The sequence below is a fragment of the Geotrypetes seraphini genome, chromosome 3 (assembly GCF_902459505.1).
Source record: "Geotrypetes seraphini chromosome 3, aGeoSer1.1, whole genome shotgun sequence".
Taxonomy (NCBI): Eukaryota; Metazoa; Chordata; class Amphibia; order Gymnophiona; family Dermophiidae; genus Geotrypetes; species Geotrypetes seraphini.
The window spans coordinates 117,235,771-117,258,290 of NC_047086.1; the positions used below are offsets into that span (position 1 = coordinate 117,235,771).

The following is a 22,520-nucleotide window of genomic DNA, read 5'->3' on the forward strand; positions in this document are numbered from 1 at the left end:
GGCTGCTCTCGACGCTCATAGGCTCCCTGCGCTAAAAACCGCTATTGTGGTTTAGTAAAAGGGGGGCCATAGTGCAAAATATAGACAGCATATATAAATTCAGACACATTTTGATCATTAAATTGAAAATAAAATCATTTTTCCTACCTTGTTTTGTGATTTCATGAGTCTCTGGTTGCACTTTCTTCTTCTGATTGTGCATCCAATCTTTCTTCCCTTCTTTCAGACTTTATGCTTCCTCTCCTCCCGACCTCATTCCCTCCCCCAACTTTTTCTTCCTCTCTCCCTGCCCTTTCTTTCTCCCTGCCTCCCTTTCTTTTTCTCTGTTTTCCTTCTTTACTTCTGTCTCCCTGCCTGCCCCCTTTCTTTCTTTCTCCCTGACCTCCCCCAAGCTATTGCCGCCGCCATCGGGGAACCGCCCCCCAAGTCACCGCCATCGGGTAACATGCCCCAAAGCCACTGCTGCCCCAAGCTCTCCTTCCATGCATCTTCCCTGCGTCGGGCCAACCAGCATTCTTCTCCCCGATGTCAATTCTGCCATCGGAGAGGAAGTCCCGCCCAGCTAGGCAGCAATTGGCTGGCCCGAACTTCCTCTCCGATGGCAGAATTGACGTCGGGGAGAGGCAGGCTGATCGGCCCGGTAGAATTTTCCAGCCTGGCCGGCTGTGCACCCCCTAAGGCTGCACCCAGGGCAAACTGCCCCCCCCACCCACCCCCTTGGTATGCCACTGGTTCACAGAAACAGTCAGTTCTAAGTCAGCACAGGAGGAAGTAGTGGTCCGCTTATCACAAGGTCGCTTCCTCCTCTTCTTACCATGTAAGCTTAGCCCTTGAGTTGAAGATAGGAGCAGAGTTGCTTCCGTGGCTGAAAAGAAAAAAAAGGTGAATGTGCAATGGAGGATTGGGGGCAGGGCAAAGCGATGAACCACATGCTGGGGAGGAATTGGGGTAGGTTAAAGGGGTGAATGTGCCGGGGGAGGGGGTAGTTGGGGACAAAGTAAAGGGGGGAATGTGCCATGAGGGTGGTTGGAGTAGAATAAAGGGATGAATTATGTGCAGCATAGGGGAATAGGGGGAAGACAAAAGGGGGTAATTATGCCATGGGAGGTTGTTGGGGTGAAGGGATGAATATGCCATGGGGGTGAGAGCAGCAAGATCAAAGCTTGTCATGGGTGAGGGGAGGAAATATCATTTCCAGTGATAGCTGAAAATGTGAGAAAAAAGAATGAGAGATTGGGGTATTGGGGTATTGCATGCAGGAGAAGATTTTAGGGGCAGACAGAATTATGTGTCACCAGTGGCATAGTAAGAGTAGGAGGCACCTGGGGTGGTGGCATCCCCCCTGTGCCCTCCATGCCCCCACTCCTTCTGTGCTCCCCCTGCTCCTTCCCACCCCCCATTCTACCTTCCCACCTCCCCAACCCTACCTCTTAATTTTCACCAGTGTCAGTGGCTTCTGCAAGCATGCTCCTTGCGCCTGTGTTGGATTTCCTTCTGATGTCACTTCCTGGCCCCAAGACCCAGAAATGATTCAGAGGGGAACCAGGGGTATGGGGTGGGGGGGGGGGAAGGATAGCACAAGGGTGGTGTGGTATGGCAGGGCAGGGTGGAGAGATGCCAGTGCCCCCACTGACTAGGCGCCCGGGGCGGTATGCACTCCCCTGAAACCCCCCCCCCCCCTCTTACTATGCTATTGTGTGTCATGTTAGGATTTAGAGTGACAAAGAACTTCAGTTGGAGTGAGAGAGGGTACTGAGGAGGCTGAAGACTAAGAAAGAAAAAGGCAGGATGGAATTTAATGCCTTTTGATGGGAGAATTGCCACGTTTTATTTATATATTTGTGTGATTTAAACTGAAATTTGTTTGACATTTTAAATAAACGTATTTGTCCACACAGGGCTTTGACCTGTGTCCCTTCCCCACTTCTTTTTCTGTTCCTATAGTTCACTCGTGGGATTGTGTTTTTTTCTTTTATATTGTATGATACAGAATTCTGTGCAAAACATTACGAATAAACTGCAGAATTTTAAAATATTGTACACAAAATTTTCAATTTTTTTTGCAAATAATTCCACAAAGATTAACATTACCACCAGCAAAGTATGCACCATAACATTATGGCATATAATTTTCCAATAGATGGTTTTCTATAAATGATAATTAAAACATATAAGTGGCATCTTACACATATAAATATCTAGACTGTCTCTATTCACATACCTTCCTCTTGCCTAAAACTAAAGCTCTTTACAGAGTTACTTTATTAGTGCACAGTAATAGTCATATTAACTTGTTAACAGAGCTTAGTAAATAATACTTAAAAAAAAAAAGTACCATGTCCTTTTGCAAAATCTTCAAACATTGGAACTCTGGCCCTTTCTTCAAATTCATCAGCATGGTTCACAAGAGCTTCTTTCACAGTTTCATATCCTGTCAGTACGACCATCTTCTTCATACCAAGCTGGATGCTGAATACAGAGCCATATTTCTCTGACAACTTAAATGCAGGAAACAAGATACTAATTTTGAAATGACAATTCTCTTCTTAGAGGTATCAAAACATCACTAATCAAGAATTGTGCACCCTATATTTAAACAATGCTTAAGGAATCAAAATTAGAAATTCAACAAAGCCCTATAGACAGGAGAAAGAAAAGCCAAGGAAAACTTTGATACAAGCTAAGTAAAAAAGCAAAATGAAACCAAGAAAATGGAGAAATTTCACACGCTAATATATTAATGCTATACAAACCTATCAAGAATTAACTCTGAGAAGGATTTTTAATTGGAAAAGTTTTCATCAGAACACGGGAATATGATTTCTTCATAAATTTACAGTAAAGTTAATGTACATAATGACTCCGGTACTCCTAAGGTAACCTTTCTAAAATGAGAAATACCTCTCAGGAACTCAGAATGGGTTACAAATCAGGTACTCAAGCATTTTCCCTATCTCTCCCAGTGGGCTCACAATTTATCTAATGTACTTGGAACAGTGGAGAATTTAGGGGCAAATTCTATAAGAAGCGCCCAAAAGTTATGCGCTGATATAGGCACCGTTCAGCGCGATTCAAGTACAATTGAGAGCTGTTTAGCGAATCACATAGAGTGGCACCTATTTTGGAGGCACCCAATAAATAGGCTAGCTCTAGGCACAACTAAAATGTAGGCGCCCATGTTAATGTCTAAACATACTTAAGAACAGCGAATCTGTAACAAGGCACCTAACAAGAAACCACGCCCCGTGATCCAGGCAGCTCTCTTAGCTGCCATTAGCCCAGCCTTCGGCTGCGCCGGTAAAGCTAAACTGGACGGTAAAAGCAAAAAGAGACGCCGCGGGACTTTTCCACTTGCCTGCATCGCTCGAAGTTCTGCCGTTCTCGATCCCGCCCCTCAAAAACAGGAAGTCATTTCAGAGGGGGGCGGGATCGAGAGTGGCAGAACTTCGAGCAATGCAGGCAAGTGGAAAAGTTCCACGGCATCTCTCTTTGCTTTTACCGTCCAGTTTTGCTTTACCGGCGCAGCCGTAGGCAGGGCTGATGGCAGCTAAGAGAGCTGCCTGGATCGCGGGGCCCCCTTGCCATCCCCTAACGCCAGCCCTGAGAATAGGGAGGGTGATTCCGGACCTGGCGGCCCCCCCCCAACCATTTCGGCGCTGTAGGGAGGAACGGAGGGAGGCAGACTTTAGCACGGGAGGGGAAGCGATCGCCAGTTACCGGTGGAGCTGAAGGCAGGGCTGATGGCAGCTAAGACTCGCCTCCAGTCTTGCAGCAGCACTGGAACACTCTGAGGGACTTCTATACCATTCAGGCCTATTAAGTTGGGGAAAAGAGGGGAGGTACTGAAATGGGATGTGGGAAGATGGTGGGTTGGCTGGCTCAGGAAAGGGAAGAAAGCTGCTAAATCAGATAAGGAAGAAAAAAAAGGAAAACAGGAAGATGCTGGACATGGAGGTTGTAGGATGAAGAGAAAAAAACAGACATTATGTGAGTAGAAAGACAGGTGGGAGATGCTGGACACGGGGTGGATGCAATAAGAAGAAAAAGGAGGTTCTGGATATTGGAGTAGTAGGTAGATAGGGGCATGCTGACACAGAAGGAGGGAGAAGGAAAAGGGAGAGGAACAAGAGATGCCGTCCAGGGGAGGGAGGGAAAGGAAAGGAGATACCAGACCATGGAGGGGGAGGGAGAGATGCCAGGGCATGGGAGGGAGGGTAAGGAGACAGATTCCAGACCATGGGAAAGGAAGGAAGGAGGGAGGGAGAGAAAGGAAGGAGAGGAGATGCCAGATAAAGGAGGGGAAGGGGGAGTTTGAAGGAGAGAAGAAATATGCCAGGGCATGGGGGAGAGACAGGAAACAAATGCCAGACCAGAGGGAGAAGAGGTGCCAGAGCCTGGAGAGAAAGAGATGCCAGGGCATGGGGAGGGAAGGAGATAGAGATGCCAGACCATTAGGTGGAGTGGGAAGGAAGGAAAGGAGAAGAGAGAGATTCCAGAGCATAGGGAGACAAAAAAATGGAGAGGGGGTGAGGCTGAAATGAATCATGTACAAAGGAGACAGTTTATGGAAGGAGCATAGAAAGAGGGAAGATACCATATGGAAGCGAGAGTGGGCAGGGACACTTGATGGAAAGGGCAGGGCAGAGAATGGAAGGGGCGAGACAGAGGGTGAACAGTAGATAGAAGGGGTAGAGAGAGGGGTCGGACACTAAATGGAAGTGTGGGGGAGAGGAGGGACAAACACTGAATGGAAGTGGGGGAGAGGAGGGACAGACACTGAATGAAAGTGTGGGGGAGAGGGGGCAGACTGAATGGAAGTGGAGGGAGAGGGGGAGCAGATGCTGGAAGGAAGTTGGGGAGGAGAAAGAAAAAAGGGCATATGCTGGATTGAGGGAAGAGGATAGAGTTAGAAACTGGAAGGGTTGATGGAAAGAGGTGGTGAGCTGTAGGTAGACAGTAAAAAAGGGAATTGATGAGAGGGTAGTAAGAACGTAATCTAGATGGATGCAGAAAATAAATTGAAAAGGAAAATGAGGGAAGAAAGGGATTGCAGAAGAGAGGTGTGGCAGAGGGAAGGAGAGGAGAGAGATGCCAGACCAATGGGGGTGAAAGGAGAGATGGAAGGGGGAGGCATACAGTTTCTGGAAGGGGCATAGAATGAGAGAAGATGCCATATAGGGGCAGAGAGATGGCAGACAATGGATGGAAGGAAGAGAGTAACAAGAAGATGAGGAAAGCAGAAACCAGAGAAGACAAAGGTAGAACAAAAATTTTCTATTTATTTATTGCTTTAGGAGACATGTGTCACTGTTTCTGTGGTGTTGCATTATATGCAGAGTCCAGCTTCTTGCTGGTTCAATTTTACCTTTGTCTATGTATTTCTATTTTATCACCCCTTTTACAAAACTGTGGAGCGTTTTTTAGCACCAGCTGTGGTGGCAGCAGCTCTGATGCTCAGAATTCCATGAGCATCAGAGCTGTTACTACCGTGGCTAAAATCCACACTACAGTTTTGTAAAAGGGGGAGGGGTTAGTTTGTGATGACATTTTATACTAGGCGAAAGTGTTTTCTGTGTTCTGTGTGTTCAAAAGACATGGTTTTCTGTTAGGATTGACGGTGTAGGATTGATCTGTACTAGTCTGGCTTGTTTAGTTTACAATGGGTGTATTGATGTTGTACTACTCACTGCAGTATGTAAGATGCTGCCTTTTCCTAGGTACTCATGTGTGACGTATGGCTTGTTACTAAAAATCATGTTTTTCGTACAGATGGAGGGGAGGTGTGCCAAAAAATGATGGGCCCCAGGTATCACATATGCTAGGTACGCCACTGCGCTAAACATATATTTTCAGTAGCTCTATCCAGTTAAGTGCTACTGAAAATTCCTGGTTACCCCCAGAAGCCTCTCCTGGATGTTTTAATCTTGAATATTGACTAAGGCAGTGCTAGATAGCCTTTCTGAAATGAGGAATATATGTCTTGGACAGCTGGTAATTTAGCAGTATGGGTGTTTGCTTAGAATATTCCAACAATACAATCAGGTCCCACCCTCTAGTGCATAGAGTGTGGATATGAAGGAGGAAAAGGATCTCACAAACCAGCTTGGTAGTTGGTAAATGAACCTAAGCCAAGACATACATGGTTCCACATTTCATTCATCAATCCTTAACAACCTCCTCCCTACTCTTTTTAATATTGAATCTTTTGCTGTTTAAAAACTATTTATTTTAAATTCTTCTTAAAACATCCTTAGGAAAATATCTCATTTTCTTCACATTCAATTGCCTTAAAACATGTATTTAGTAAAACAAACAAACAAAAAAAACACCCAACTTTATTACTTAATTTAATGATGCAGATAGCCATAGCCTGATGGGACCCGTTTCGCCAATTATATTGGTGTTATCAAGGGTTCATGACAACTGCTGCATATTTCTTACCATAAGCTGCAATGCTCCTTCTTGGGACTGGGTGCTTATTAGTCTTGACTTAGGTTCATTTACCAATTACCAAGCTGGTTTCTGAGATCCTTTTCCTCCTTCATATCCACACTAGAGGGTGGGACCTGATTGTTAGAATATTTCCATTTTTTAAAGTATGTTTGCTTAGAATCACATTGCTACTATCTAACTAATAGGATTTTACGTCTTGCCTGATCTCAGTGATAGGCAGGTAGACCAATATTTGACTACTTAGACCAGGGGTGGGCAACTCCGGTCCTCGAGGGCCGGATTCCAGTCGGGTTTCTAGGGTTTCCCCAATGAATATGCATGAGATCTATTTGCATGCACTGCTTTCAATGCATATTCATTGGGGAAATCCTAAAAACCTGATTGGATTCTGGCCCTCAAGGACCAGAGTTGCCCACCTCTGATTTAGACATTCAGTCTCGCTCATAGATCTGTCTTAGTGAGATCTGGTACGATTAGTATTCATTTACTTTTGATTTGAAGACCACGTTCTGACTTTGCGGCTATTAAGATCTGTAAGGCCTGAGGAAATCTGAGAAGTTTTACCACGTTAGGTTGAGGAGAAGTTTGATTTTTAAAAAAAATAATTTTATTTTAATAATTCAACAATAAAGTTATTAAAGTACACAAGAGCCTTGTCATTTTACATAACATAAATAAAAATTTTAACTATTCCAAACATTATTCTTTTGGACAATTAATTTTAAGACTCAATAACAGTCCATACACTAGAGAGACAATTTCACACATTAGAAGGAGTGATACATATTCCTAAAACCGTAAAGAAAAATTAGGAAGTCATCCTAAATTATTAATTTAACAATCAATAGGATTCACCTTGTACCCTGCAGAACTACCCCCTTTCCTTCTAAAAAGAATTGTAATTGTAAGAATTTAAGAGCAAATGGGATGCCCATGTGGGTTCCCTTGGAGGGTTAAGCCAAGGGAACCTGTCACCAGGAGTGGGATCCCTAGGATAGTAGACTTGGGAGTGGGTCAGTAGAGTGGGCAGACTTGATGGGCTATGGCCCTTATCTGCCGTCATCTTCTATGTTTCTATGTTTCTAAAACACTTGGAGGGGCATAATCAATAAGTCGTATAAAAGCTCTATGCGTCGGCGGCGTAAGACATCCAGGGAAATGTGTCAATAATCGAAAGAGGTCCAAGACGGTCGATTATCGGCACGTAACACGTCCACCAGAAACACGTCCACGTGCGCTATACCGAAGCGTCCAACTTTACCTACCAAAATGTCACTCGTCCAAACAGGACGTACAACTATTTTTGCCGCGTTCCGCTAGACGACTTGCTAGTCGTATAGCGCTCTTTATCTATTAGTTGGCCTGGCACATGTCCCACTGATATCACACTGTCCCCAACAACGTCCTGCATGCCTATATATAAACCACCACGTGGAAGTGCGACCCTTGTGGGTGTAGTAGGCGTTTAGTGAGGAGCAGGAGAGTGGTTGGAGTTTGGTGGAGGTTAGGATAGTTAATATTGATTAATGAGTGGGATCGAGTGATTGGAGAGTATTTCTGTGAGTGTGTGTGTGAGAGCAAGTGTGAGAGATTGTAAGGGAGTCAGACAGGAGAGATAGTGTGAGCGATTGTGGGAGTGAGAGATAGTGTAGTGAGGAAGGGCGTGCCAGGAAGAGTGTGTGGCCACTAGGGTGAGTGTGGGAGAGGGTGTGGGAGTGTGTGTGAGAGCTTCTGTGAGTGTGTGCGGGTGTGATGGTGGAGCGAAGGGAGCCTAACTACTCCCTAGCGGAGACTGAGTCCCTTGTGGAGCTCTGTCTCCAGTATGAGGCACGGGTCTTTGGTCACAATGGCAGGAGGCCACCCCGCAACGTCGCCATGAGGGCCTGGGCCAGAATATGGGACACCCTGCATAGGTGAGAACCCCCCAGTACCTATCACTATATAGCCAGTGTGTCCTAGTCACTAAACCTGTCAACTATTGCTCCCACCATCTTTCAAGGAACTGCTTGCTTATTCTGTGTTGCATATATATACAGGAAACATAGATAGATATTTTGGAGGTGCCCAATAAATAGGCCAGCTCTAGGCACAACTAAAAGACTCCTCTCTTACTCTAACACTGTACGCAAATTCCCCTCCTATTGTTTTTTTTCCCATATGTGTCTTATTTACTATGATGTGCCTTTTGATGTAGACATATGTGTCTTATTTACATAGATAGATAATGAAGGATAATAATATGTTGGCAGGCAGATGTTTAATATCTGGATATGTCCTTATGTCATCAGAATATACATAACAGATGTGATGTGCTCAGTGCCCTCATAATGCTGCACCTGACCCTATTCTCCACCATATCTTTCTTCCAGGCGATATGGTGTGTACCGGGAACTCGAGTCACTGAAGCGCAGGTGGCGCAGGGTCCACCGTGAAAACCCAGCCCTCATCCGACGCACCAGGCACCACCTCCGAGCTGGACGTAAGTGGCAGCCCCCCCCCCCCAAACACAAAAGTCAGTAGCACAAGTATGACAGCTGCTATGTAAGAAATACTAGATATCCTGAAACGTGTAGGTGACTATCAGATGCTAATAAGCTATAATGGAGGAACAGGAGGTAATGGTCAGAGCAATGAATATCTCTCCAGTTGATATCGGCGCTGGTAGCATACTGAGTGCTCATTCTCTGAAGCCCCTCTCTGCAATCATCTGCATTGTCAAGGAGGCATACCTGAACATGTCTCAGAGGCTGGAGGTTACCCTCATAGCCCCAGACCAGTGTCAGGCCTGCTGTTGTGGAGGCATATATCCCTTGTTCAGGTATGCCTCCCTAACAATGCAGTTCATTGCAGAGAAGGGCTGCAGAGAGACACGATCAGATTCTAAGCATCATGTGTGCTGCATAGTTGCACCTGTCACCCTCTATCCTATGTCATCTCATGTCTGCTACCTCTCAAAGCTCACCTTCTTGTCAATGTGCTCTTCCTTGGCAGCTGTTCTGGTATGCAACCTATTGCAATCCACAATGTGGGTGATGACATACCGGTCAGTCCACTGTGTCAACATATACATCAAGGCCATTCAGTGTCACCTGCATAAACCGGCCACCTTTTATTTAGATGTATACCGGTGTCACTGAACACAGAAAGTAGTTTACATATGTGTTCACACACTGGCCTGACCTGTCTCCCACCTAGTCTCAATGGGTTGGGTGAGGGTGGGGGGGATAGATAATTGTGTATGTAGTATAAAAGCAATGCACGCTATGGTAACCCTAACATCATATTCTGACCACACACAGGTCGTACACAGCATGCTGCAGAGGGCCTAGCTCAGGAGGTGGTGCAGGATATGTGCCTCGAGGCCACCAGGGAGGCAGTGGCAGAGGCAGAGGCTGCAGATGAGGAGGAAGGCTACTCTGCATCTGAGGAGAATCTGCCACATGACAATATAGTGGAGGTGTTGGATGTGGAGGAGGAGGGCCAGGCGGCAGAGGTGCAGGATGTGGCACAGGGCATGGCGGAGGTGGTGCCGGAGCACGTGGTGGAAGAGCAGGGAGCATGGGAGGTCCCTGATGTCTATGCAGACATGCCCCATCTTGAAGGGGATGAGGAGGTGGTGATGGAGGCAGCAGGGCCAGCCCCAGGCCACGATGTGCAGCCAGCGGCCCCAATTGTTCCTCCCCCCTCCTGAGGCCTATGAACAGCTCATGAACGTTGTGGCCGATATGCGCACCGAACTGCAGGAGGGAAGGCGGGAGATGATGGAGGCCCTGGCGGAGATTGTCAGGTTCCTGCGCCAGCTGCTAGGTATATTCCAGGAGCCTGTGTAGGAGCCAAAGGGGCACACCTGAGGGCCATGGTGGCAATGGACCATTGAGGCCCCAATCATGTTACCAACAGTGTCCCTGACAGTCACAAGTAGCTGCCAGATATCCAATGACTGAAAGGACATCACACGGGCGCTCCTTTGCATATTCATGGGACTTTACCTACTGTATCCCATTGGGACATACTTGCATGTTACAGGCTGTCGCCTACAATGTTGTCACCATATTCTCTGCCAATGATTGCAAGTGTTGAGATGTGATGTACAGATGCAAACTGTACAGTGATGGTTAAGGTGTACAATAGTTGCACCGAAGGTGTGTTTTCACCCCATGCCTAGGGTAGGAAGACATGCATATGGTGGGACAGTGTTATATGCAATATAGGGTACCTACCCCATATCAGTGGAAATGAGGTATGCAGTGAAATTAAAAGACTCTGCCATCAGATGCATGTGGTGAGGAGGCCCTAAAGAGTGACAATGAAAACGTGGGAATGGTAGGCTGCATATTTGAGGTGACAGATAGCTTGCCTAACCTATGGGCCAATGGATGATGATGTAACCAGGCCAGGGGTACAGGGAGCAGCAGTGAGATTAGAAGCCACAACCTCTGGAGACAGAGGCTGTTGCAGCAGGACAGCCCTCACAGATATTTGCTGTCCCTTACAAATGAACAAGCATGTGGGGCTGAGAACTGCTCACTTACTTTGCACAGGTCGGAGCAGTTTCAGGCATGTTGGGCCAATCAGCCTGGCATTGTTACCATAAGTATGATATTGTGTTTTCTCATAAAGCGTACATATATGTATGGCGATTGTTCTATGACAGACTTTTGTGACCAGGTGGTCTAGCATTCATGTCTACCTCAGCAAAGGTGTATGCATTTATATTTGAATCATGACTAAAGAAAAGCTGAACAAAATAAATAACAGATATCTACCTCTTATCTGGGTGTCATGTGTGATCCCTGATGTCATGTCACTGACCTGCACCTAACAAAAGGGCAGGCAGCCTACTCAAAGTGGGAAGGTGCCCATCTTGTAAGTGAGATGTGGATAAGACCATGTCACATGCAGGACCTGAGACAGAGATTGTGTTAGTAAGAAGTCTAGAAAGAGGGGAGAGATGTAGACGTGTGTGTTCCATGATTTGCAATGCATGTACCACCTGACTGCTTGAATAGCTCCCCCTCTTTCTAGAGGCCTCTGCTAACCCTAGACTAATGGGACATCTTAGGACTGAGGAGTCATGTACAGGAGAGCTGGTGACTGCTGTGCAATGCTGGGAATCATATGCAATCAGGTAGATGCCATAAGAGCAACACATGTGCAAGGTGAGGCACTAGGAAGCAGAGCAGTGACAACTGAGCAGGTATTCCCCCCTCCCGAAGACACCAAAAAGCTGTAACAGCAGAGCCACCAACAAGGCCACACATACACCTGTGGCCAGGATCAGGGGTGTGTAAGGCAGGTATCCCAGGGGAGGGGAGGGGGTGAGGTGAAGCAATCATTGGAGGAAGGAGGTGGCATTGTAGGATAAGGAAGCCCCTCCCCTAGGCAGGGATGGAGGACGGGGAGAGGGAAGAGATGTGTTTCCTAATAAAGAGTGCCTCTCCCCCTCCACTCTTTTTCTAAAAGCTGTTTCACACAGCCTTTCCAGAGGCTGACCAGCACCATGAGCCCCAGACATGTCTATGAGCAGGGCCGCCATCAGAAATTTCTGGGACCCTTACTGAGCAATCCTATTGGGCCCCCCACGCACCCCTTCCCCCCCCACTGACCCCCCCTTCTTCCATGGGCCGAATACACACATACTTTTCTCTGTTGCCACACTCTTTGACCAAAAGATTTGTAAGCCTGCAACCACGTCAAGGTAGACTCTTTCAACAGCTCCCCTCCCTCCCCCTTACCTTTGTGGCCAAGTCAAAATGATCTACCAACAATAAAATTTTAAAAACACAAAGCACGCTGTACGCAGAGAAAATGTTAATTATCATTTATATTCTGCGGGTTTTCAAAGAGGTCAAGGCAGATGACTTTATGCAATGTCACCTCAGTAACAACTATATAAAAATAGACAAATATTCCCCCTCCCTTTTTACTAAACCGCAATAGCGGTTTTTAGCGCAGGGACCTGCGCTGAATGCCCCACGCTGCTCTTGAAGCTCATAGGCTCCTTGCGCTAAAAAACGCTATTGCGGTTTAGTAAAAGGGGGCCATAGTACAAAATATAGACAGCATATATAAATTCTCAAAACGGACACATTTTGATCACTAAATTGAAAATAAAATCATTTTCCTACCTTTGGTAATTTCATCAGTCTCTGGTTGCACTTTATTCTTCTGACTGTGCATCCATTATTTCTTCCCTTCTTTCAGCCTCCTGTATGCTTCCTCTCCTCCAGACCTCATTCCCTCCCCAAACTTTTTCTTTGTTTCACCCTGCCCCCTTCTTTCTTTTTCTCTCTCTCCATACCCCCTTTCATTCTGTATGTCTGTCTTTCTCTCTCTCTCTTCGTGCCCCATTTTTCTTTGTTTCACCCAGCCCCCTTTCTTTTTTTTTCTGGCTCCCTGTCCCCCCCTTTCTTTCTTTCTCCTTGCCCTCCCCTATGCCACCACCATTGGGAAAATGCTGCCATCGCCACTGGGGAATAGGCTGCCACTGCCGCTATCGGGAACAGGCTGGCGCCGAGTTCGCCCTGCTTTTCTTCCCCGCGGGGCCGACCAACTCTCGCCACTCGACGTCAATTCTAACGTCGGAGAGGACGTTCTGGGCCAGCCAGGCAGCGATTGGCTGGCCCAGAACGTCCTCTGTGATGTCAGAATTGACGCGGGTGGCGAGAGTTGGTCGGCCCCACAGGGAAAAGCAGGGAGAACTTGGCACCAGCCTGTTCCCAATGGCGGCGGTGGCACTCAAGTGGCTAAAGAGACGCAGTTTGCCAGCCTAGGGAGAACACTGGAGGGTGGCCAGCTGTGCACCCCCTTGGAGCGTAAACCCGGGGCAGACCGCCCCCACCCCCACCTTGGTATGCCACTGTCTGTACCTCACTCCCTCCCTATGACCAAAAATTCTCCTTTCTTCTATTCCCCGTGTACACAACCATCTCTTTCCCTCCCTTCCTCTCTCCCAAGTCCATGCCTTCTGTGTCCAAAAATGCATTCCCTCTCCCACCTCAGCATCTCTTTCCCTCCCTTCCTCTCTCCCAAGTCCATGCCTTCTGTGTCCAAAAACCCATTCCATCTCCCACCTCAGCATCTCTTTCCCTCCCTTCCTCTCTCCCAAGTCCATGCCTTCTGTGTCCAAAAATGCATTCCCTCCCCCACCTCAGCATCTCTTTCCCTCCCTTCCTCTCTCCCAAACCCATGCCTTCTGTGTCCAAAAACCCATTCCATCCCCCACCTCAGCATCTCTTTCCCTCCCTTCCTCTCTCCCAAGTTCATGCCTTCTGTGTCCATAAATGCATTCCCTCCCCCACCTCAGCATCTCTTTCCCTCCCTTCCTCTCCCCCAAGTTCATGCCTTGTGTCCAAAACGCACTCCCTCCCCCTTTTGTGTTCCCCGTTTGCCTCCCAGCCCATCTTAGCAACTTTCTCAGCAAAATGTAGCTCGAGCAGCGTAGGCTCGTCTTCTACTTCGACTGCCCTGCCGCACACAAAGCCGACCAGAAGTCTTCCCCAACTTCAGCGCTGACGTCGGAGGGCGGGCTTTGCTTAAGCCCTCCCTCCAACATCAGCGCTGACGTCAGGGAAGATTTCCGATCGGCTGTGTGAGCGGCAGGGCAGTCGGAGTAGAAGACGAGCCTCGCGGCTCGAGTTATATTTAACCCCGTGGGTCCCCCATCATTCCCATTCAGCTCTCTCTCCTGTGCACCCCCTTGGGGCGTGCACCCGGGGCGCACCGCCCCCCCCCCCCCTAGGTACACTACTGGCCCGGGCCCCCTGTCAGCTCCGGGCCCCTGAATGCAGGACTGGTAGTACTGCCCTGATGGCGGCTCTGTCTATGAGCATTCCAAACATCATAGATGAAGCAGGAATACTTGCTTACCTGAATACAGCCATAGGCTTGAAAAGGAGCCCATGTAATGTGTAACATCCAGCAAACAAGTGCGGATTGCAACTGTAGATAGGAAGGTGTCTCCGAACAGACAGGAGACGGAAGTTCGTGGTGATGTAGACGTATCCCGGCCCTCAGAATTTCAACGTACCAAGGAACGTGGGCTAGACGTCTTTCGGATTTGTCCATAACCGACCATATGAATGTATTACTTCAGGTCGTCTAACATACGGTTTGTTGGACATGCTTAATTGTGTATAAATACGTCTAACTTCATATTATCAAAAGTGTGGGTACTTTGACATGGCTCCAAAAGCACTGAAACCTATGGCAAGAAAGCCCTTCACCCAGGCTGAGATCGAACTGCTGGTACAGGAGGTCCACACTCACCACCAGCGCCTCTTCTCGCCCCAGGGAGAAAGACTCGGGGCATGCTCCAAGAACAAGCTCTGGACTGAAATTGCTCACCGCCTCAATGCAGTCCACCACCATAAGCGGGATGTGGATGACTGCAAGAAGAAATGGTGAGCAATTAAAAGGGAGGTGCGAGCAAAGGTGGGGAACCGGCCTCCAGATGGTGACATGTCCGACCTCAGCCCCATGGAGCAGCTGGTGCTGAGCTTTGTGTCAGTATCCTCCACCTATGGTGTGGGCACCCAGGACACCTCAGCTGTCCCACCTGCACAGCCTTCTGGTAAGTACCTGTCCTCATCTCCAGTCTCACAGCTATGTCCTATATTCTGAGAGCCCTCTCTTTCATCCGCCTTCCTCTACCCTCTAATGGGCCAGTGAGTACACCTGCTGTTTAAACCTTCACATAACACCTGTTTTGTACTGCTGATGGCACAGCATGGAATTGGAGTCCACCACCCTTATACTCACAAATTGGAGCATTTGCTATGATCAGCAGGTGTGGTCACGTAATGTGTCTGCACATACACTGCTTTCATCCCCTTCATACTGTCACCAACACACCGCCCTATGGTTGCTGGCTATGTGATAATACACCTTTGGGATGCATGTTACTGCCAACTCATCTCACCTACACACAGGTAGCGCACCTGTGCTATGCGGTGACATCTATATGTGCTTTTCCCCTATGTAGATGGCAGCTCTGATGAGGAGCAGCCCTGCAGTAGTGGCATGGACAAAGCAACTCTGCAGGATCAGCCAGCTACATCTACAGTCAGCCAGCAGGAGCTTGAGGGGTCCCAACACACCCTCACACAGGAGCCTGCGAGTGGAGCTGAGGACCTGCCAATCCTCCCACTGCCTGAGCAGTTTGCCACTGTGGTTGGCGAGACTGAAGACGGCAGTGAGGGAGGCCAGGATGGCCACTGGAGGACACCCAGTCGCCAGCGTCGACACCTGGTTCGACTGGCGTAGAAGCTACTGGGCCACAATCTGACCCTGGAGGGGTATCGCCAGCAGAAGCTCCAGCTGCTGAGAGAGGCTGTGGAGGCAAAACAGCAGGGAGACGAATGACCTGCGCCAGCTTGTGCATACCAACATTGCCATCGTTGGCAAGCTGGAATGCCTCCGCAGTGAGCTGCGAGCTGCACACTGTACTCCCTCCATGAGCCACAACACTGATGAGGTGCCTGCACCACCCTCCAGCACTGGCTCAGTGCCAACCGGGCACAAAGCCACACAGAAAACAAAGCACCCCCAGTTGTTGGGGCCTGTTACACGCTTGCCTTCCTCGGCTCCCTTAAGATGGCCAGCTTTTGACCACAACAACACTACCTCCAGCAGTGAGAGTGGCAGCTCAGACACTGATGTGGCGCCAGTTGTTCCAGAGGCTACATCTCTACCTAGAGGGGGAGCTGGGAGGGCTGTCAGGGGCCATGGGAAACCACATGGGTGAGGGAAGGGGATGTAGGTGGGGGGCTGCAGTTGTTTGTGTATGGGGTGGGGGTGGGTTTGGTGAGGATGTGTGTATGTAGGGGTGGTGTTTTGCACAATATGTGGGACAATAAAGGTGTTTTTGGAGAAGAACCTATTGTTAGTGCTGTTTTCCAGCTTCAGTTGATGTACACTGATGCTGACTATTGTTAGTGCTATTTTCCAGCTTCAGGTGATGTACACTGAAGCTGACTATTGTCAGTGCTATTTTCCAGCTTCAGGTGATGTACACTGAAGCTGACTATTGTCAGTGCTGTTTTCCAGCTTCAGTTGATGAACACTGAAGCTGACTTGGTTTTGCAGTCCAGTTAAATGGCACTGGACTGATATAGTGTCAGGTGGCTAGGGTACACCATCCATGTCACACGAAGTGGGTCTGTATTAGAAGGTGCCTGGTAAGATAGGAGGTAGGATGAGAGAGGGTTGTTTGCAGAGGTGAATGAAACGTGGGGTTACACACAGCAGTGAGAACATAAATGGGGAGGTTAAGATAGAGATGATGAGAGTGAGGGGGTATACACACACGATATTACACACTCTTCCCTTACCTGTAGACTGCACGACACACACTCTGGAATAGCTTAGACGTTGTGAAAGCAGGTCTAAGTCAAAATGCTACTTTGAACGTACTGAGCAAACTGATGTGGCTTTGGTTATCGAATTTGTACGTTTGGAGCCCAAACCTGCCCTCAGAACGCACCCAGAACGCACCCAAGTTGGACGACTTACGTTCGATGTTTTGCGGCATGGGACGTGCAGCTGGCCGACTTTTGATTATGGTAACTTGTACGTTTTGCCGGGTAATACGTCCAAACCCCGAATTATGCGCTTTTTTAGACTTTTTTGTGTTTTGATTATTACCCCATAGGAATTTTGATCTAAATAGATCAAACATTTACAGGGATAGCATAACTAAAATTTAGCCCCCAATGATTTTACATCTTCTTTCATTCCAAGGAACTTTTTCTTTGTTTGCGTTGTTCTTGAAACATCTGGGAACATAGAAATTTTCCTTTCCAAGAAGGAAGTTTCTCCTTGTCTAAAAAAAAGGCAAAGGAGTGCTTCCTTATCTTGTTGGAACACAAATGTCACAAAAAGTGTAGCATATATAATAACTTCCTCTTGAGAACTTTCTAATATGTTTGAAAGGTCCATAGGATTCAGAGTTGTTGCCTGAGGTTGAGTCTCAGGGTCAGAAGGGAAAGGTTTTTTTTGAGAATGCTGACAAAAAGTATATTTTATGTAAAGGTGGAAGTCCTTCATCTGAATATTTAAACACTTCTTTCAGAAATTTATAAAATGTTTTCTTAGGTGACATTGTCAATATCTTGGGAAAGTTCAGTAACCTAAGGTTCAATTGCTTTGTAAAGTTCTCAAAGTTCTCTACTTTCCTCAATAGAACCAACTGATCCTGTAATAAAACTCCAGATGAGGCTTGCACTTTTTGAATTGTATTTTCCAAGGATTGAAGTTTGATTTTGATTAATGTGCAAAGGTACTCTATGAGCACGCTCAATATCCAGGTCAGACCCAAGATCAAGTTGCAGAAATTTCGGGATCCACAGGGTTAAAAATTTCACCATATCAGTACATTCAATTCCTTCTTTCAAGCCAATTATTCAGATGTTATTATACCCGCTTTGATTGGCAAGGTCTTCAATCTCTTGTTCCAATTTTTTGATGTGTTTAGAGGTGGATTCTTGTAGTTGCACCATTTCTAAGGCCAAAGTATCTACTTGTTTATCTAGCATCTCTATTCATTGTTGAAATGCCGATAAAGATGAATTTATCGAGGCAAGATCCATTTTGAGTTCTCTTGTGGTATCAAAATGTTGCAATGTATGTTCTCTAAGAGCTCACAGTTCTTCCAACATGAGCTAATTTTACCTGTGCCATTTTCTCCAGAGCCAGTGGTTCATGCTTAGAAATTTTGAGCCAGAGGCGAGATTGTTGGGAGGTTAGGTTTTCACCAGTTTAGAAGTAGACATCTTAATAAATCAAATCGAAGGCTTAAAAAAGGTGATTTTTCATGGAAAAGTTGTCTGGTACAATGACTGAGATGAATTGGGTGAAGAGAGACTAATTCCATCTTGTCAACTGCTCACTACTGCCCCTCCCCCTTGCAACCTTTTTATATGAAAGAGCATAAGAATAGCCTTACTGGGTCAGACCAATAGTCCATCAAGCCCAGTAGCCCGTTCTCACGGTGGCCAATCCAGGTCACTAGTACCTGGCCAAAACCCAAACAGTAGCAACTTTCCATGCAAGCAGACTATGGACTATTCCTCCAGGAATTTGTCCAAACCTTTCTTAAAACCAGCTAAGCTATCTGCTTTTATCACAACCTCTGGCAATACATTCCAGAGTTTAACTAAATATTTTCTCTTATTGCTTTTAAAAGTATTTCCCTGCAATTTCATCGAGTGTCCCCTAGTCTTTCTAATTTTTGATGGACTGAAAAATCAATCCACTTGTACCCGTTTATTCCACTCTGGATTTTGTAGACTTCAATCATATCTTCCATCAACCGGTCATGAAATGTGTGGAACAACTTGTAAGTTTCATGGTTCCACATCATTCTCTTCTTGATTGGGCTAAGAACTTTTCAGCGGTGCCTCATATCTCAGTAGCAAAAGTTACCACAAGATATTTAATTTTGAATACCAAGCTATATCTTTTTAAGGTCAGTCTGAATGTACATCCCTATTTAAAACTTTCTTATCCAGGAGCTCTTCTAAAATCCTTTTATGCCCAGCTTTGCTAACTGCTCTGATCACATCACTTGGTAATAATGTCCATAGCTTGGATTTGAAAGAAGTGAAAAATACATACTACAATATGCTTTACATATGGAATCTATTCGTTTCATAGAGTGTTCCTAGTCTATTTGAAAAGGTAAACTTTATTAATTCCATCTGACTTAAGATTTTATAAACCTTTATCATAATCTTTCATGGTCATTTATTATCTTAACTTAAGGGCCCTAACCTAGGCCCTCTTATATCGCAGTTTTTAGCACAGGGAACCACACTGAATGGCGAGCGCTGCTCCCAACGCTCGTAGGAACTCAATGAGCATCAGGAGCAGCGTGGGCCATTCAGCGCATCTCCCCGCACTAAAAACTGCTATTGCAGTTTGATAGAAGAGGGCACTAGTGTTTTCCAACTTCTTCAAGCCAAATACCCCCTAATTCGAACACATTTCAACAGACTATCCCTGAGTTCTGCTCAGCAGAGATTATGAAATGGAAATTCAAAAAACCAACATGTTGTAATTACAAAACAGAAAATAAAATTACTTCTGGTTATTTGATTTTTCTAATTGCTTGGTTCAAGCTCTGATTTCTGTTATATGTGTTTATGCATGTATGCATGTGTCATAGGGGAAAACACCCTCCAGGGTTTCAAGACAAAGTTAGACAAGTTCCTGCTGAACCGGAATGTACGCAGGTAGGGCTAGTCTCAGTTAGGGCACTGGTCTTTGATCAGAGGGCCGCCGCGTGAGCGGACTGCTGGGCACAATGGACCACTGGTCTGACCCAGCAGCAGCAATTCTTATATTCTTACTAGCTTGTGAGAAGCATGTAGAGAGAGAAAAATGACATGAGTTAAGAACATAAGAACATAAGAAATGGGTCAGACCAGAGGTCCATCGTGCCCAGCAGTCCGCCCACGCGGTGGCCCAACAGGTCTAGGACCTGTGCAGTAGCCCTCTATCTATACCCCTCTATCTCTTTTTCCAGTAGGAAATTGTTCAATTCTTTCTTGAACCCATGCACCGTACTCTGCCCTATTACACCCTTTGGAAGCGCATTCCAGATGTCCACAACACGCTGGGTAAAGAAAAACTTCCTAGCATTCGTTTTGAATCTGTCCCCTTTCAGCTTTTCCGAATGCCCTCTTGTTCTTTTATGTTCTGAAAGTTTGAAGAATCTGTCCCTCTCTACTCTCTCTATGCCCTTCATGATCTTGTAGGTTTCTATCATGTCCCCTCTAAGTCTCCGCTTTTCCAGGGAGAAGAGCCCCAGTCTCTCCAGTATTTCAGTGTATGAAAGGTTTTCCATGCCTTTAATCATTCGTGTCGCTCTCCTCTGAACCCTCTCAAGTATTGCCATATCCTTCTTAAGATACGGTGACCAATACTGGACACAGTACTCCAGGTGCGGGCGCACCATTGCCCGATACAACGGCAGGATGACTTCTTTCGTTCGGGTTGTAATACCCTTCTTGATAATACCCAACATTCTGTTTGCCTTCTTTGAGGCTGCTGCGCATTGTGCCGTTGACTTCATTGTTGTATCCACCAATACGCCCAAGTCCCTTTCAAGGCTACTTCCCTCTAATACTAATCCCCCCATTTGGTAGCTGAACATCCGGTTCTTTTTCCCTATATACATGACCTTGCATTTCCCTACATTGAATTTCATCTGCCATTTATTCGCCCACTCCTCCAGTTTGTTTAGGTCCCTTTGTAGTTCCTCACACACTTCGGCAGTTGTAACCCTGCTACAGAGTTTGGTGTCATTCGCAAATTTTATAACTTCACATTTCGTCCCCGTTTCCAGGTCATTAATAAATAGTTAAGAGAAGATGGAAGGTTTGGAGAAGATCCTGGAGGAATAGTATAAAGTTGGCATTTGAAAGTGACATGGGGGGGAGCCACTGTTTGCCCTGGGATATGTCGCATGGAATGTTGCTACTATTTGGATTTTTGCTAAATACTTGTGACCTGAATTGGCCACTGTGGAAAAAGGATACTGGGCTAGATGGGGGTCTGACCCCGTATGGCTATTCTTCTGAGCCCTTATACCACATCCTTCTCCTAAGCTACGAGATATAAGGGAGTATTGAAAAGTTACCCGACCAACTTCCTAAATTCTGAACATTATGTTGCCCCTGTAGCTGAAAAGAGTGTTTTCTTATTTCATTAAGTGCCAATTTGTTAGAAACTAAATTCTATGTTTTGACATTGTTTTAGATCATTGATTTAACCCTATCCAAGTTCTCTTCTTGGTTGAGCTGAGAACTTTTCAGCACCCCCTCGTAGAGACACATATACATTGTATATGCATATACAAATACACATACACATTCTGATTTGATTTTTCTTTCCCTTCTGAAAGCAGATGAAAATGTGTGAACTATGCATTTTGTCTGCAAAAAGCTATTCGGTAACACGTGTATCTTTTTCTGAAGTTCTAATAAAAATACTAAGGCCCCCTTTTATCAAGCTGCGTAAGTTGTTTTTTTAATCATAGACTACTGTGATAAAAGCTTCGACTCATAGAATTCCTATGAGTGTGAGAGCTTTTTCGTCTGTAGTCTGTGATTTAAAAAAAACTTTTCTGCAGCTTGATAAAAAGTGTCTAAAAGTAGGAAAGCTATATTTAAAAAAAAAAAAAAAACCCCAGCGTGCTTAACTCCTGCAGTCAGTCTTACCTTACACAAAGTCTCATGGGGTCTTTTTAGATCCATGATGTGCAGATTTCCAATGAGAGGCAATGGTCTGGGTCCTGGTGGAAAATTTTGTTGGATATTATTTTTCCAGACATTTACTCCTCTAATGTAGCAAATAAGAGTGATGAACCCCACCAAAAATATGACAGTTAGAACCGAAAAGCACATTGTTTTTTTAATGCTTGCTCTCTGAAGCTGTGGTAGCTTACAGAAAATGATTTGTAAGACTGAACTGCAGAAAGTTTGGGTATCAAATTACAGAATTGATTTTTAACTATTATGAGTTTTTCCCACCCACTGCATTCTCTTTATCCAAACAGTGGAAGTTCCAAGGTGCAATATCTGCTAACCTGTGTGAAATTAGAAAAAAACAAACAAACCTTTCTATTTTCCATCACGTTTTCCATTCCTTTTTTGCACTGTTTAGAGAATGACACATGGACAGATAACCGCAAATAACCACAGAGCAGAGATGGGGACAGAGCCCATGGAGACAGGGAAAGAGCCTGTGGTTATGTGGACAGAGTCCGTGAAGATAGAATGGGGACAGAGACAGAGCCCGCAGGGACAGGGACAAACTTTCTCGCCGTGTCATTCTCTAAACTTGGGACTAGTATCAATATGTAAATTTTAACACATCTTAGACAGCTGGCAACTGCATTTGATGATTTTTTTTTTAAAAAAAACAACAACCTGTAGAAGCTGCTTTAGGAAAATGAACTACTTTTAAATTATATAATTTGTGCCTTGTTTGCCTTTGATATGGCAACAAGAGTCTTGACTGCTGATTAGATTCCTACCATCTGCAACATCCTTCCATCGTGTGCT

The 22,520-nt window shown here is 45.9% G+C and overlaps 1 protein-coding gene across 1 annotated transcript in view; it reads right to left on the minus strand.

Moving 5' to 3' along the window:
- LOC117357101 (cytochrome P450 2K1-like) overlaps positions 1 to 21,861 on the minus strand; it is a 71,837-nt gene extending 49,976 nt beyond the window's left edge. Inside the window, exons 1-2 of the mRNA XM_033937355.1 lie at positions 21,675 to 21,861; positions 2,336 to 2,498 (exon numbers count right to left, since the gene is read on the minus strand). Of these exons, the coding sequence (XP_033793246.1) occupies positions 2,336 to 2,498; positions 21,675 to 21,860 (349 nt within the window). The 5' untranslated portion in view covers position 21,861. The remainder of the gene's footprint in view (positions 1 to 2,335; positions 2,499 to 21,674) is intronic.
- Between the last annotated feature and the right edge of the window lie 659 nt (positions 21,862 to 22,520).